Source organism: Verticillium dahliae, genomic scaffold, assembly GCF_000150675.1.
Source record: "Verticillium dahliae VdLs.17 supercont1.1 genomic scaffold, whole genome shotgun sequence".
Classification (NCBI taxonomy): Eukaryota; Fungi; Ascomycota; class Sordariomycetes; order Glomerellales; family Plectosphaerellaceae; genus Verticillium; species Verticillium dahliae.
Window position 1 is genome coordinate 1227830 of NW_009276921.1, and position 12889 is coordinate 1240718.

General features: G+C 55.3%; 3 protein-coding genes and 1 non-coding gene across 4 annotated transcripts; 3 read left to right on the forward strand and 1 right to left on the reverse strand.

Moving 5' to 3' along the window:
* Positions 1-208: 208 nt before the first annotated feature.
* On the reverse strand, positions 209-3131 carry VDAG_00369 (uncharacterized protein; the record flags this gene model as incomplete). Its single annotated transcript, XM_009651746.1, has 2 exons — positions 209-2955; positions 3011-3131. 2 exons carry the CDS (start codon positions 3129-3131, stop codon positions 209-211), a joined length of 2868 nt encoding a protein of 955 aa, XP_009650041.1.
* A 562-nt stretch (positions 3132-3693) lies between these two features.
* VDAG_00370 (CT20 family protein) lies at positions 3694-4672 on the forward strand (the record flags this gene model as incomplete). The annotated part of the gene is made up of 2 exons (XM_009651747.1): positions 3694-3841; positions 3912-4672. 2 exons carry the CDS (start codon positions 3694-3696, stop codon positions 4670-4672), a joined length of 909 nt encoding a protein of 302 aa, XP_009650042.1.
* A 2878-nt stretch (positions 4673-7550) lies between these two features.
* Positions 7551-11744, forward strand: VDAG_00371 (thermotolerance protein; the record flags this gene model as incomplete). The annotated part of the gene is made up of 5 exons (XM_009651748.1): positions 7551-8912; positions 8969-9034; positions 9092-9489; positions 9545-9861; positions 9940-11744. 5 exons carry the CDS (start codon positions 7551-7553, stop codon positions 11742-11744), a joined length of 3948 nt encoding a protein of 1315 aa, XP_009650043.1.
* Positions 11745-11996: 252 nt separating this feature from the next.
* Positions 11997-12108, forward strand: VDAG_20051. The gene has a single exon. It is a non-coding gene; the product is annotated as a tRNA-Ser (tRNA).
* Positions 12109-12889: the final 781 nt, after the last annotated feature.

Below are 12889 nucleotides of genomic sequence, written 5' to 3' on the forward strand. Positions count from 1 at the left end.
TCAGCAGCGCATCAGCAATCGCGGGGCATCTAAGCCCCTGACAGGCCCCTGACCCCTGAACGCTCTCATTGAACGTTGCTATCCTGATCAGGGTCCGAAATTCACATGACGTATCATATGATACTGCCTTTTTTTTTTTTTTTTTTTTTTATTTCAACACAATTCATTCATATATATCGGTATTGCTTGGGTATCTTTAAAAATGTCACTACGTCTTCGAGTAGTAGTCAAACATGTCCAGCTTCAGCAAGAGCTGAGCAATAGGACTCTCTTCGGTGACGCCATCCCCCGTCACTTCTTCCACTGTTGTGCCACGTGCAGTCTGGCGACGCCGATTTGCATCCTTCTCTGCCATTCCCCTGCAAACAGTAAGAAAGACCTCGACGTTCTTCCTGAATGTTTGATATAACGAGACGGCGCGAGAATTATCTGCGACCGCCCACGTCCCCCGGGCCTGGAGTCGCGCATACTTGGCGAAGCGCAGTATGGTGCGAAAGATATCGTCCAGTAATTTGGCTACTGGTTGTTGTCGCTTGCGCAGCAACAATGCAGACAGTATCCTCTCAAGGACACGCGAATGATGTTCTCGGAGGCGGTCAGGGCTCAGGACGGTATCCGTTGTGTCCTCTTCCTGGCGGCTCAGTTGCGCTTCGACCCTGTCCAACTTCTCCTCGAAGTCCTGCCACGGCAGCTCAATGCCAACGTCAAAAAAGTAGCTGCTGACGGTGAAAATGAAGTGGCGGGCCTCGAAACAAAACCGAGTAGAGATATCGTCCGGGTTCTCCCAACCTGATTCCCTCATTGTGATGTCGCGAAACAGACGGTCCACAGTGTAGAGCATGCGTAGGATGCGAAGCAGCGACTTGAAGATGCGATCATACTGCACTAGAATGACTGGCGTAATTACCGGGGTCAGGGCGGCGGGAGTCTTGTAGGCCAGCCGCAAAAAGTCGAGTGCCTCGAGCCCATCGGGATCCATACACTTTTCGATCTCCTCGCTTGACAGATCACGGACACCAAAGCTCAGGTCGCCTGGAAGGTCTGCAGACTCAGCGGCACGTCTAGTCGGCACTGCGCCCAGGGGCTCGTAGCTTTCGACCAGGATTCCCATTAGGGCGAGACGAAGCTCTGAGCTTGCCGGTGGCCATGTGTCTCTGCCGCTCAACCGTAAGCCCATGACGCCGCCTTGTCGAGCAACACCCGCCTCACGCTCTGCTGTCTCCATGTCAGGGTCGAATAGAGCATGTGATAGCCGACTACAGAATGATCCGCCTCTGCAGAGATGGAAGTCACGCTGGACTTTAAGATGTGCCCTCAAGTTGTGAGCGTTGAACAACAATTTGAGGCTTTCTTTGCCGATAATTCGAGCTTGAGTCGCTATGATGGGGCCAAAAGATAAAACTGGCAGCAGCGACCAGTGTGGCGTGAATTCAAGCCCAAGCGTGTCTTTTGTCCCTGGCTCCTTAGCTGCCAAACAGGCCTTGAGAACCGTGGCCAGCGGGTCCTCTGCTGGAACCGCCTTTTGTAGTTGCGCAAGGTTGTCCATTGAATCGAGAAGCCGACTTCGCAGCTCTTCCTCGTTTGTGCTGAACATTTGAAGCTGATAGCCCCCAACATTGCTGGTTGGCATGGTAGTCACAGCGTCATCTCGTACTGTGCGACTGCGTGATTGAATCTTGATCGCGTGGATCAGAGCATCCTCATAGGAGCGGACTGCTCGATCCAGCTGGTAGATGGATTGCCAGTCAAAGTGCCATTTGATCGGGGGCGCTTCGATCGACGCCGCCGTCGCTGACAAGAGCGGGTGGCTGGAGTGATTCGACTTGATGAAGCGAAGGTTCCGTCCTGTTTCAAACAGGCTCTGAACGACATCTTTCGGCATGAACGAAGGCATTCTCGCCAAGTCCAGGCGAAAATCCAGTTCCTTAACTTCGTCTCCGAAATCGTCAACGTAGGATTCTGCTTCTACCTTGATGAAGCCCTTCTGCCGACCAGCGTCATGCTTGCTGAGGGGCACCCCGAGCTCTGCATATGTACCGATCCATTCCCCGAGGAACTCCAACCAAGGTCGACCCACGCTCTGGAGGACCTCTCGCATAATCGCTCCAAGGTGGCTATCACTGTATTCAGCAGCTTGGGCTTGCTGGAAGACAAGAGTGAGAACGTCTTCATCGAGGTGATCGCGCCGAATCTTGGAAATTAGCGATTTGAAATACAGAAGGATCGAAGAGACCCGACGTATGAGAAATTGCAACTGCAATAATGATCGTGGTTTTTGCCCTGTGACCGACAGGTGACTCTGTATGACGAGAAGAATTCTGTCCAGAGCACTCGCCAATGCCACCCGGCAGGGACTTGGGTTTTTTGCGTACGTGTCATCGACGAATGCACGAAGCTCTCGTGAGCCGTTGCCACAGTCACGACAGGCGCTGGAGACTCCTTCGAGCACCAGAGCCGAGTACCCCGATATCCTGATCTTTGCGAGAAGTGGCTTGAAGGAGCGAGATTCAGCCTGCCACACAAAGAAGACGGATTCCCTGCCCAGGGCTAGAGACATTAGGGCGCTGCAGTATGCCTCAGCGTCCACTGTGGCGTGGTCATTGCTCTGAAGTCGGAGGGGATCTCCTTCAACTTCAAGCAGACTGTCAAAAGCCCCAGGTCCAGCCTCCGTAATGAACATGGGTAGCTTGCGCTCAGCACCTGGGGTATCGAATGCATCCCATGTCTTATGTTCGGGTGCTCGCCGTGGTGGCTTTTTCAAGTCGAGCCATATATCCTCGTATCTATCGTTTCCGACGTCCTGGCGCGTGCTCTGTACTTCTGGCACCTTTTCCACCTCCGACAAGAGAGTCTCAACTACAGGCACGGGATCATCATCGTTATTTTGGTCCAAAGCGGGGATTGCAATCAATGTTTTGGTTTCGATTGGCTGCAATTGGAATACGGTCGGCAGATCTGTGCTCAAAGATGCGTGTCAGTCGAGTCCTCTTGCAGTAGACGGTATACACACCATCGATGTTGTACGTGAAGAACCGCCTGCTCGCCTCGGGTATGCCGTTGTCCAGAAGTTTGGACGCGCGCCAGAAATCAGGGATGGCGAAGACGTTGCCAGCATCGTCCTCATCAGTCATGGTGGAAGGAGCACTCAGATGGACTTCATCTGCAGTTGATCCCCTACGAGCTGCATGCTCAAGGTACTTCCACCGATGGGAAATGAATGTGATGATATCAGTGTCGTGCCCAGCCGAGTTTCGCTCGACAGTTTGGCGTGAGGAGGCGTGCGGTACTCTTGGGCGATGCTGCAGTGGCCAGAACCTTGCCCCGCGACGCGCGCTGACGTTCAGAGTCGCGTCAAATCGTTACTTGCTTTTAGGGGCCTAGGTGACTGATCATTGGCGGGCGCATCGCCAATGAGTGGGTCGGCGATCCAAGAAACCGTCGCAAGCTGCCAGAGCTTCAATCCACCCATCTTCATGCCATGTCAACACTGCCAATTCACAGTCCCTAGCTGCCTCCGCCCTACATCTCCTACAGAAGACACGCACGAGCCAGAAGCAGCTTACAGGAGTTTTTTGTTTTCGACTTGTAACCGCCAGTTCCCATCTCCAGCCATAACCGCTGAAGATGCCGCCGAAAAAAAGGGCCCGAGGCAGCACCGTCGCAACGCCGACACCAGCTCGAGATGACGATGCAATGGATGTCGATACACCTCAATTCGCCGATACGCCGACAGCACCATCCAAAGAACCTGCCGTCTCGGACGAGGAGTGGCCCAACAACGCCTGGACGGACGACCAAGTCTGCTCCCTGTTCAAAGGCGTCGTCAGATGGAAGCCAGCAGGTAAACTCTTTCCCGCCCAACATCTGCCCCTTGCAGCTGACTTGTTGCTAACCAGAATTCATCATCACAGGCATGCATAAACACTTCCGCATGATCGCAATCAGTGAGCACCTTCGGCACCACGCCATTGACCCAGCGGTCCATACCCATACCCGGATTCCACACATCTGGACGAAGCTGCGCACCTTCTACAACCTGGAGGCGATCGACTTGCGGGAAGACTTCTTCGATTCCCAGGAAGATGAGGACTACGAAGATCGGTTTCGAGAGTTCACGCTACCGGTTGGTGACTTCGAGGAGCACATGATGACACGCGTGCGTGCGCCTAGCGAAGCGCCCTCATCACCCCCCCAATTCGACCCAGAGAACCCTGCAGCCGGGGAGGCCGTGCCGACGCCGACGTCCGCGCTCTCGTCACCTGAACCAGAGAAGGGCGTCAAAAAGCGAAAACGAGCGTCGACGGCTGCGTCGAAGACCCGGGCGAGCACTGTCGATGATACGGAAGACGAAAAAGACACGGCCTCACCGGCCCCCAAGAACGCAAGGACCTCGAGGAGCCAGAAGAGGGCGGCAGGCAAGGCGAAAGCCCGCAAGGCTGAGTCTACGGAGCCAGAGGAGGAAGAAGAGGAGGAGGAGGATGAGGACGGCGATGAGGAGGAAGAAGATGACGGGGACGACAGCGGCTCGCAAGACGGGGAGGAGGAAGAGACGAGTGCCGAAGCCAGCGCTGCGGAGAGCGAGGCACCTTCAAGGTCGACAAGGGGAGGTGGTCGCGGCCGGGGAAGAGGCAGAGGCGGCCGAGGTCGTGGCCGTGGCCGTGGTCGGGGATAACCGGAGCCGACGATCCTGACTGCTTGCGGACGAAAGAAAGACGACGCGATTCGGAGATCAGGCCTGCTCCGCATCACCCACAAAGATACCCAGGTTTACCAGTTTACCCACGGAGCGCCGCATGAGTCGGATCGAAACACCTTTGCAGTTTGGGGCCCCTGAATAGATGCTTGCTGCAATGGCCCACGTCATGCAAGGGCCGAGCTAACAGAGCCTGTTTATACCTCCAGTCTTTAGTACCGGGATGGCTAGCTTGTAACGCTCTTGCAGTGGACTACTCGGGCGTCCAGGAACTGGCAAAATCGCACGTGATGCTGCTTGACCCTTCCATGGCCGGGTGGCGTCCTTCCATCGAGGCCACATGCTTGACTACTTGGTGCTGTGTGGTGCGATACCGAATGGAATTTACAAGGGCCATGGGTCGGGTAGGGCTCATAGGTGTTCCATGGCGTTTTGATTTGAAAGTGCAGATACCAGCTGCCACAACATTCAAGGCTCTTTGGAAAATCCCGCACAGCGGCCGGCGCCGTGAGGCATGGGGCCACCCACCAGAAGTACTGTATGTGCGCTGTGTGTGTGTGTGTGTGTGTATGTGTGTGTGTTGGACGTGACGCTTACCGAAAACCCAAAGCCCAAAAGACGCAACGGAACGCCCAGCGCTGAGGGCCGCTGGTAGCAAGGCGGCCGGCACGCGGTCACCAACCAAGATGATGGATACATGTACTGTACAGCAAGACCACTCAAGGTTGTTTGGCGGCCTGATGGGAAAAGTGACGTGTCATATAATGGAGATCTGATGGACAATGGCAGGGTGACCACAGACGGCTGAGGCTCCGACGGAAATCACGGCTACCTAGTCCCAAACAGAGGGATCCCTGCCAACCTGTGTGCTTGGAGACCTTGGTCTCGACGTCGCCACGCGCTTCTCTGCACCTGTGGTTGGTAGGCTTGACGACGGCGTCGGGGGTTGCAGGATCTTCTCTGCAAAGACATGTCATGCCGTATGCCGGAAGGAGGACACAGCTCGAGTTGGCCGATGGTATTGGTTGAGAGAGATGCACAGCGAGTGACTCGCAGCGTTCACGCAGTCTTCACGGACCGTTAGGCGGTAAAAAAAATAAAATAAAAAGATACTTCAACAGCCGGACAAGACCGTCGGCCAGCCCCTCGACCAGGGTTCGTGCCGCCGTCCTTGCTCAGTGTACATGCAGCTTCGCGGGGGCGTCGCCAAGACAGGGTTGGCCATGTCGACTACCCAAGTGCGTCGTTGTAAAGAGTCAGTCAGGCTACGTAGGTAGGTCAAAGCTATCGATGACGTTCTCTCTCAACGACAACAGGGCGTGGCAGTCGGTGCCCTTTCTGGGCAAGCCGTTCGTTCGGTGGTGATCGAATGACATGGACGGGAAGATTGGCTGGCTGGCTTGTGGCTTGCAGTACAACGCAGTTCTTCAGAACAGTGCTTGGGCCGCAGCCTCTTGAAAAAATGTCCTCTGAGCTTAATTCGTCGTCATGTTCAACAAGGGGGAGGCTATGCCCAGAACAGTTAAAGATGATTCGATTCGACCGCTGCCGGGGTGGGCTGAGTGCCTCCGATTGTCCCTTGTCCCTCCCACGCGTCCCCTCGGGGCCCCCCCTCCCCTGCCCCGAGATGGTGATCCATGCGCTGTTCCTAGCCCCGGAGCTTCTGTGAATCGTGCGCTGGGCCTTGCCCTGGCTACCGCCCTGGCTGCTGCCCTGGCTGCTGCCCTGGCTGCTGCCCTGGCTGCTGCCCTGTCCAGCTGCCTGCCCCTGCCAGTGTGCCCATTCCGCACCCGCCCGGAGCACTTCAACAAGCGCTTCACGTAGGTTGGAAGGTACCTTGCCTACGTAGGTACCTACCCAGGCTCACATGGCATGGCATCGGTACCTGCCGTGTCATCCTATTTACGTTGTATGTGGAGGGGAAGAAGAAAGCAACAGTCACAGTTCCGAATAGACGCGCACGAACCCATGCAACTCTGCCGGCCTCAGTTCTACGGCTTTCACTTTCCAGTGCCCACGCAGCCGCGCACTCACTGGGCCACAGGACCCTCGAGCTGCCCCCGCCCGTTCCTCGAACCCCCCACCCCCTAAAGAGGTTCTACCTGCCTGGGTCCCAACGTGAGTAAAAGTAAGGCAGGTGTACCTGGGTACCTTACCTAGGAAGTAGCAAAGACCACATCAGACGGGACATCGGCCACGGACCTGAGTGCCCAACCGACCCCAACCTACCTTACTCGGTAAGGGAGGTGCGAAGTAAACCCAACTCGATGAAGTCTTTTCTCTTCCCTCTAGCTCCCGTCTCAGCTTCTCGACCTGGGTAAAGCTCTGCTCGGGACCTCGAGGTATCCAGGCTTCCTTGTCATTATTGGACGAGCAAAATCTGCCTGCTGACGCCTCGTGCCGTGAGATAATTTCGTGCCTGGTTGCTCCAATGCCCTCGAGAGACCGCCAATCCCCTACGCATCGGCCGACTTGCACCGTCACATCGCATTGCGCCGTCAGCTGGTCGCCATTCACTCGACCCCCTACTACGGCAGCACTTGCCATCGTCGCCGCAGCAGTCAGAGAGACCCTCAAACCCTCCTTCGTCCTGGCGATACCTCACCCCTTCTGGAAGGCCCACGCCTCTTCTCTCCCCCTCCCCCTCCCCCTCCCCCTCCCCCTCCCTCGGTTCACCAGTACAATGCTGGCAACAGAAGACAGGCGGCATCTCAGACCCGGCACCTCCCCTTCTCACCCGCCCCCGACGCTACTACTGGCTGCTTTCCCGAACCGCCCCCAAACTCGAGCTCGAACCTGAGCCTGAGCCGGATCTGGAGTCGGCGTCCCTGAGCCTGGCAGACTAAGGTAGGGCGTCATGGCCTTCCAGACCAACGTCTTCAGGGACGGGGAATGGCGGACGGAGACGGTTCACATCTCGACCATCTTGCAAAAGTCTGCTGCTACGCCTGCCGCCCCGACCCCAGTCTTGCCTGAAGCACCCGCCTGCGGTATCCTCACGCGCACACTTGTCCAAAGCCCCCTGGTACACTGGATCTTGCCGACTCATCTGCGCTCTGCTCGGTACAACGACGTTGCCTTTGTCGGAGATCATTATGTGCAAATCAATGAGCTAGGCGATGGTGGCGAGCTTCGAAAAGTCTTGCGCAAGGACGACTTTGGTGCCCGCATCCAGAATGCCCACGTCATCGGCAACACCTTCGAGCGCCTTGAGGCTGGAGACAGCGAGGTCGCATTTGGCCAGCTCAAAGAGGAGGACGACGAAGCCCAGATGGATGCGAACCTCGGCCTGCGCCCCAGTCCTTCGTCCCATGCAGCCTTGCCACCGCATCTCCTGCTCCTGGTCCTCGCAAACGGTACTCTCGTCTTTCTCTTCGTCCGACGACTCGGCGAGCGGTTCGAGTTCGTTACGTCCGAGTTCCGCCACCCGGACGCTAGACTCGGTACGCTGGGCTATCATGTTGCCGTTGATCCCAAGTCGAGGTATATTGCAGTGGCAGATATGGAGAACACATTCGTCGTCTACGAGCTTCAGTCGTGGGAGACCATGTCACAGCAGTACTCACAGCACAGCTCTATTTCCCCCGTCAAGTCATGGAGTCCACGGCCCGTGAACGGCTTGGTTCACAAGATGGAGTTCCTCCACCCACGCCCAGAGGATGATTACCATGTCATCCTGCTCCTCGTCATACTCAAACATGGCGCCTCTGCCCCCAAGATGATTCTCTACGACTGGGAGCGCGGGGATGACGTCCGCCAAATACTTGCCGAGGACAAGGACGGGCACCGATTGCCCCGGGAACACAGAATGCCACTATTCCTCATCCCTCTGACCATCCGGAATTCGTTCTTCATCGTGTCAGAAAACTCCCTGGCTGTTTGCAAGGATCCCCTCCAGGGACCGCCTCAATACGTGACAGTGGATGCGGGCGCACACCCGAAGACACGCTTCCACTACGGCACGCAGCCCCCAATGTGGACGGCGTGGGATCGGCCGGTGAGGAGGAGGGGGTACTATGACAACAAGGACAATATCTATCTTGCCAGGGAAGACGGCGTGATAGTCTTCTTTGAATTCGATACCATCGATCTCCTTGCCACTGGCATGAATGTGGGCAACTGCAACAGCAATATTTCCACAGCCTTCACCACCATGTATGATGCCTTCAGCGATGTAGCCATCATCTCAGGCGATTCTGGCCCGGGCATGGTCTGCCAGGTACCGCTTCTCCCTTTGCGCTGCAGCGCACCATGCTTCTACTAACTGTTCACTAGTTGCGACCAAGAAAACCAATCGTTGAGCTCGGGATTATTCCCAACTGGTCTCCGACACTTGACTTTGTGACCACTGACCAGTCTACATCTTGGAGAGGCGACGCAGGCCAACGAGGTGCGCAGACGAGTCGGTGGAGCGAACAGTACAGAGATCAAGCCGCACGACATGACCGAATCTTCTGCGTCTCCGGAACCGGCATACAAGGCAGCATCACAGAGCTGCGTCAAGGCATCTCGGCTAATATTGGTTGGGAGATCGCCTACGACACGGCCATTCGACAAGCCTGGGTTTTTGAGGCTCAGCTAAATGATATAGGGCCTGGATACTACCTGCTCCTTGCCCTGCCTGACTCTTCCGATATACTTCAGGTCCCGCGAGACTCTCTTGAAGCCAGCCGGCCGAATCCTGGAGGGCCTGATTTCGACACAACCGCACGAACTCTGGCAGCTGCACAGTGCTCTGAGCAAATCATTGCGCAGGTGACGGAGTCTGCCATTTCTCTGATAACGCCCTTGCAAAGGTAAGCAAAAGGCCCAGCATACGACTCTTGTGAGGATACTGACCATCGAGTAAAGTTCTCGACAGCCGTTTTCCTCCTTTGAGGGTGTCCAGGGAAATGCCGAACATGCTACGGTACGGCAAAAGCGCGCTGCGATCTCAACACATGGCCAAAATCGGTCACTTATCCATGTCTTTTATATCGAAGATCTGCATGCCTCTGTATCGCACACATTTGAAACCGAGGGAGAAGTCACATGCCTCGCTTTCTGTCGTATTGGTAGGCAGGAGTGCATCCTTTCAGGTGTCTGGCGCGAGAACCACCCTTATATGGCTGTGTTTCCCATGGACAACGAGGGCAAAGTAACGCCGTCCTTGACACGACTCGATGCGGGTAAGCAATTGGTTCCTCCAGGCGAGAGTACGATCATCTACTGACGTGAGCGCCCCAAAGATGTAACTGTGGCGACAGGTATCGGTTCCGAGCCAAGCCAGCCATCTGCGCCTGCGGGTCCCACAGTCGAACCTATCACAAGCATTGCGCTCGTCGAAGAAGGTGATGCGACGACGAGCATTGCCTTAGGATCCCGAAGCGGACACCTCATCACCCTGATGCTGAACTGCAACGATCCGTCTCAAACATTCATCTCACGAGAGAGAATTGGGTCTGTGGCACTCCGCGTGGTATCGACAGACAATACTCTGTGTCCCGGATCGGTTTTAGCCTGTTGTGATGACAACATCTTACTCTTGAGCACTTTTGACACGGCTAGTACGGGGAAATTCCGAAACAGACAGCGAATACTAGCGAACGATGTCAAAGACCCGACTTTAGCTGCGCCACTCATCACTTCGGCGACAAGCATGCAAAACAGTATTGGTCAAGCTAACCATATATCCCTGCTGTTGCTGGCCAAAGATCGCATCCTCGTCACCGAAATGCTTCCAAAGACAGTGTCGATGCCGAGAAGCCTCCCGTTGCATGGCACACCCACAAGGATTCTCTTCTCGCAGACGCTGTCATGTTTGGTGGTCGCGATGAAGGTGGGCCCCGGCCAGACGACGATTGCTTTCGTAGATCCCGATACCGGGGAAAACCTGTCCATGCCGACCGACAAGGATAGCAATCCGCTGCCTTTCATCAACGGCTTGGGTCTTTTGGACGACAGGATCCACGACATGTTCGAGTGGCTCTATGTCAAGGAGGGAAAAACATGGCTGTTCATAGTCATAACTACGAGAGACGGACAGCTGCTGATCATCACCACTCAGCGGGTCGAAGTGGAAGATGCTGACGGTCGAGTGAGCGAGAAGATCCGCCACTGGACTCGGTACAAGAAGAAGGTCGCCGACCAAGCCATATATGCCGGCGTGGGAGATGGCGCCGATCTATTCTTCTGCGCTGGCAACATTCTCCACTGGGAAGCTCTGGATCTTGTGGAGAAGAAACTGAAACCCAAGAAGACGTTTGCCCTCCCCTCACCAGCCACGTCTCTGCGAATCGTCAACGATCAGCTATGTGCACTCACGACAAACCACTCTTTGCTTGTGCTCAACCACAAGGCCGAGGGTCGACACGACGAGATGACGTTTGCTCATAGTGATGTGGGAAGTCGCAAGGCCTCGCACTACATTGAGATGGGCAACAGTTGTGAGGAGACGCCTGCCTGGCCCATCACCCTCATCTCTGAACAGACACACGATTTTGTCGGGGTTTGGGTACCATGGAAGGAACCAGAAAAAGAGTTCAGAATTGTGTTCAAGGGGAGATTGCCAGCAGGTGTTCGGAGGCTGCGCCGTGGCCACGTGCGACCGGCATGGATGGCACCGAATAACATGCCCCGTTACGGGCACATACCCAGCACCGTTGATGCGGCAGATGTACTGGCCATTTGCATGGACGGCTCACTTCACCACTTCACCCTGCTCAGCCCTGAGGCATTGGTCGTACTTGAGCTTATTCAAAAGCTCGCTGTACAAGGACGTTCAGATGACTCGCCGACGGCGAGGCTGTCACATGCCAATGGCACAGAGCCGCCAGCTATGGCCAAGGCCAGGCGACACGGCCACGTAGACGGTAACGTGTTGCAAAGATGTCTTGACAAGCGAGCCCTGGAGGCGCTCTTGTCCGCTGGCGACGGAGCCGACGTGCTGCTCCGTGATGCTTTGGAGAACCTCGAGGGAGGGCGTTGGACGGCGTCTTTCGGAGGACAGAGGGAGAAATACGTGGACCTGGCATACGAAATCCTAGAATATTTCCTTGCCCCTGTGTTTTAGTTGCGTGGTTTGGAGCCTGCTTGCTGGCTACATAGAGAGAGCCTCAACATCAACAGCTTTTACAATGGACCCGTGCCAAGGACTTATGCAACCGTATTTTGGCATGTACGAAAGGTTCCCGCTTGAATGTATCATGGAATTGACAGTTAGCTTCGGCATATCAGACGCTGATGGTATCGACCACGGTGAGCTAGAGGTTATGTGTGTGAAGCAAGAATACATAATCCAGCTTCACATTAGAATTCATCATCCGGCGCTTTGGCCGAGTGGTTAAGGCGATGCCCTGCTATAAGCTTGTGACTTCGGTTGCTCTATAGATTAGGCATTGTGTTCGCACGCGCAGGTTCGAATCCTGCAGGCGTCGTTTCTTTTTTGTTTGTCGACTGAACAACCTTGATCCAAGGTATCCATGACTCTTGAGTGTGTAAATATGTTTGATGGTTTTGCTTTGGTTTGTGCGTATGCTCATTTTCTGTACTGCCTTTTGTGTCAGGCCGAAAGAGGGCCATGTGTGCATCAGCAAGGAGTCATCTCTGAAGCTAGTGAGCGAGGGAGGCTATGACGAAGGGTAGGCCAGGCACCTGCTGGGAGCCTGGGGCAAAATGTATGCACGCAAGAAAGCCAGCACTACTCACTTTGCCACCTCTAGTTGTTGCCTGCGCTCTACTTGATATGTCGTCCTTCATGAAGGTGCATTTCTAGGTAACAGCAGGCAGGCCTGGGAATCTCGGTGTCCATGAGGTGCATCCTGTTGCCCCTCTTCCCTGGTCTGTGCTATGAACCCGTTCGGCCTGCTGTACGCTTTACCTTAGTGTGCCCCGCAGTGCCAAATCCAGCCCACCACGACACCCACATCATCACCGGCCGGCTGTCCAGTTCTTCAAGGCACCTCAGAATAGCATGTCCCGTCGACTATGGGTTGTGGACAAGACAGAATAGAGCATTGGCGTTTTTCAGGCCTCTCCCGTTTCCAAAGTGCAAGTGTCTGGATGCTACTGACGACATCAGAGACATAGCTTTCCGGGTCCCTTTTTCTTCCTTTTTTGGACACACCTGTTTCCAGCACATTCTCTCTGTAAGAACCCCCGCACATGCCCACACGCACACTCACTCCCGCAAGTACAATAAAACCGTACATTTTTTTT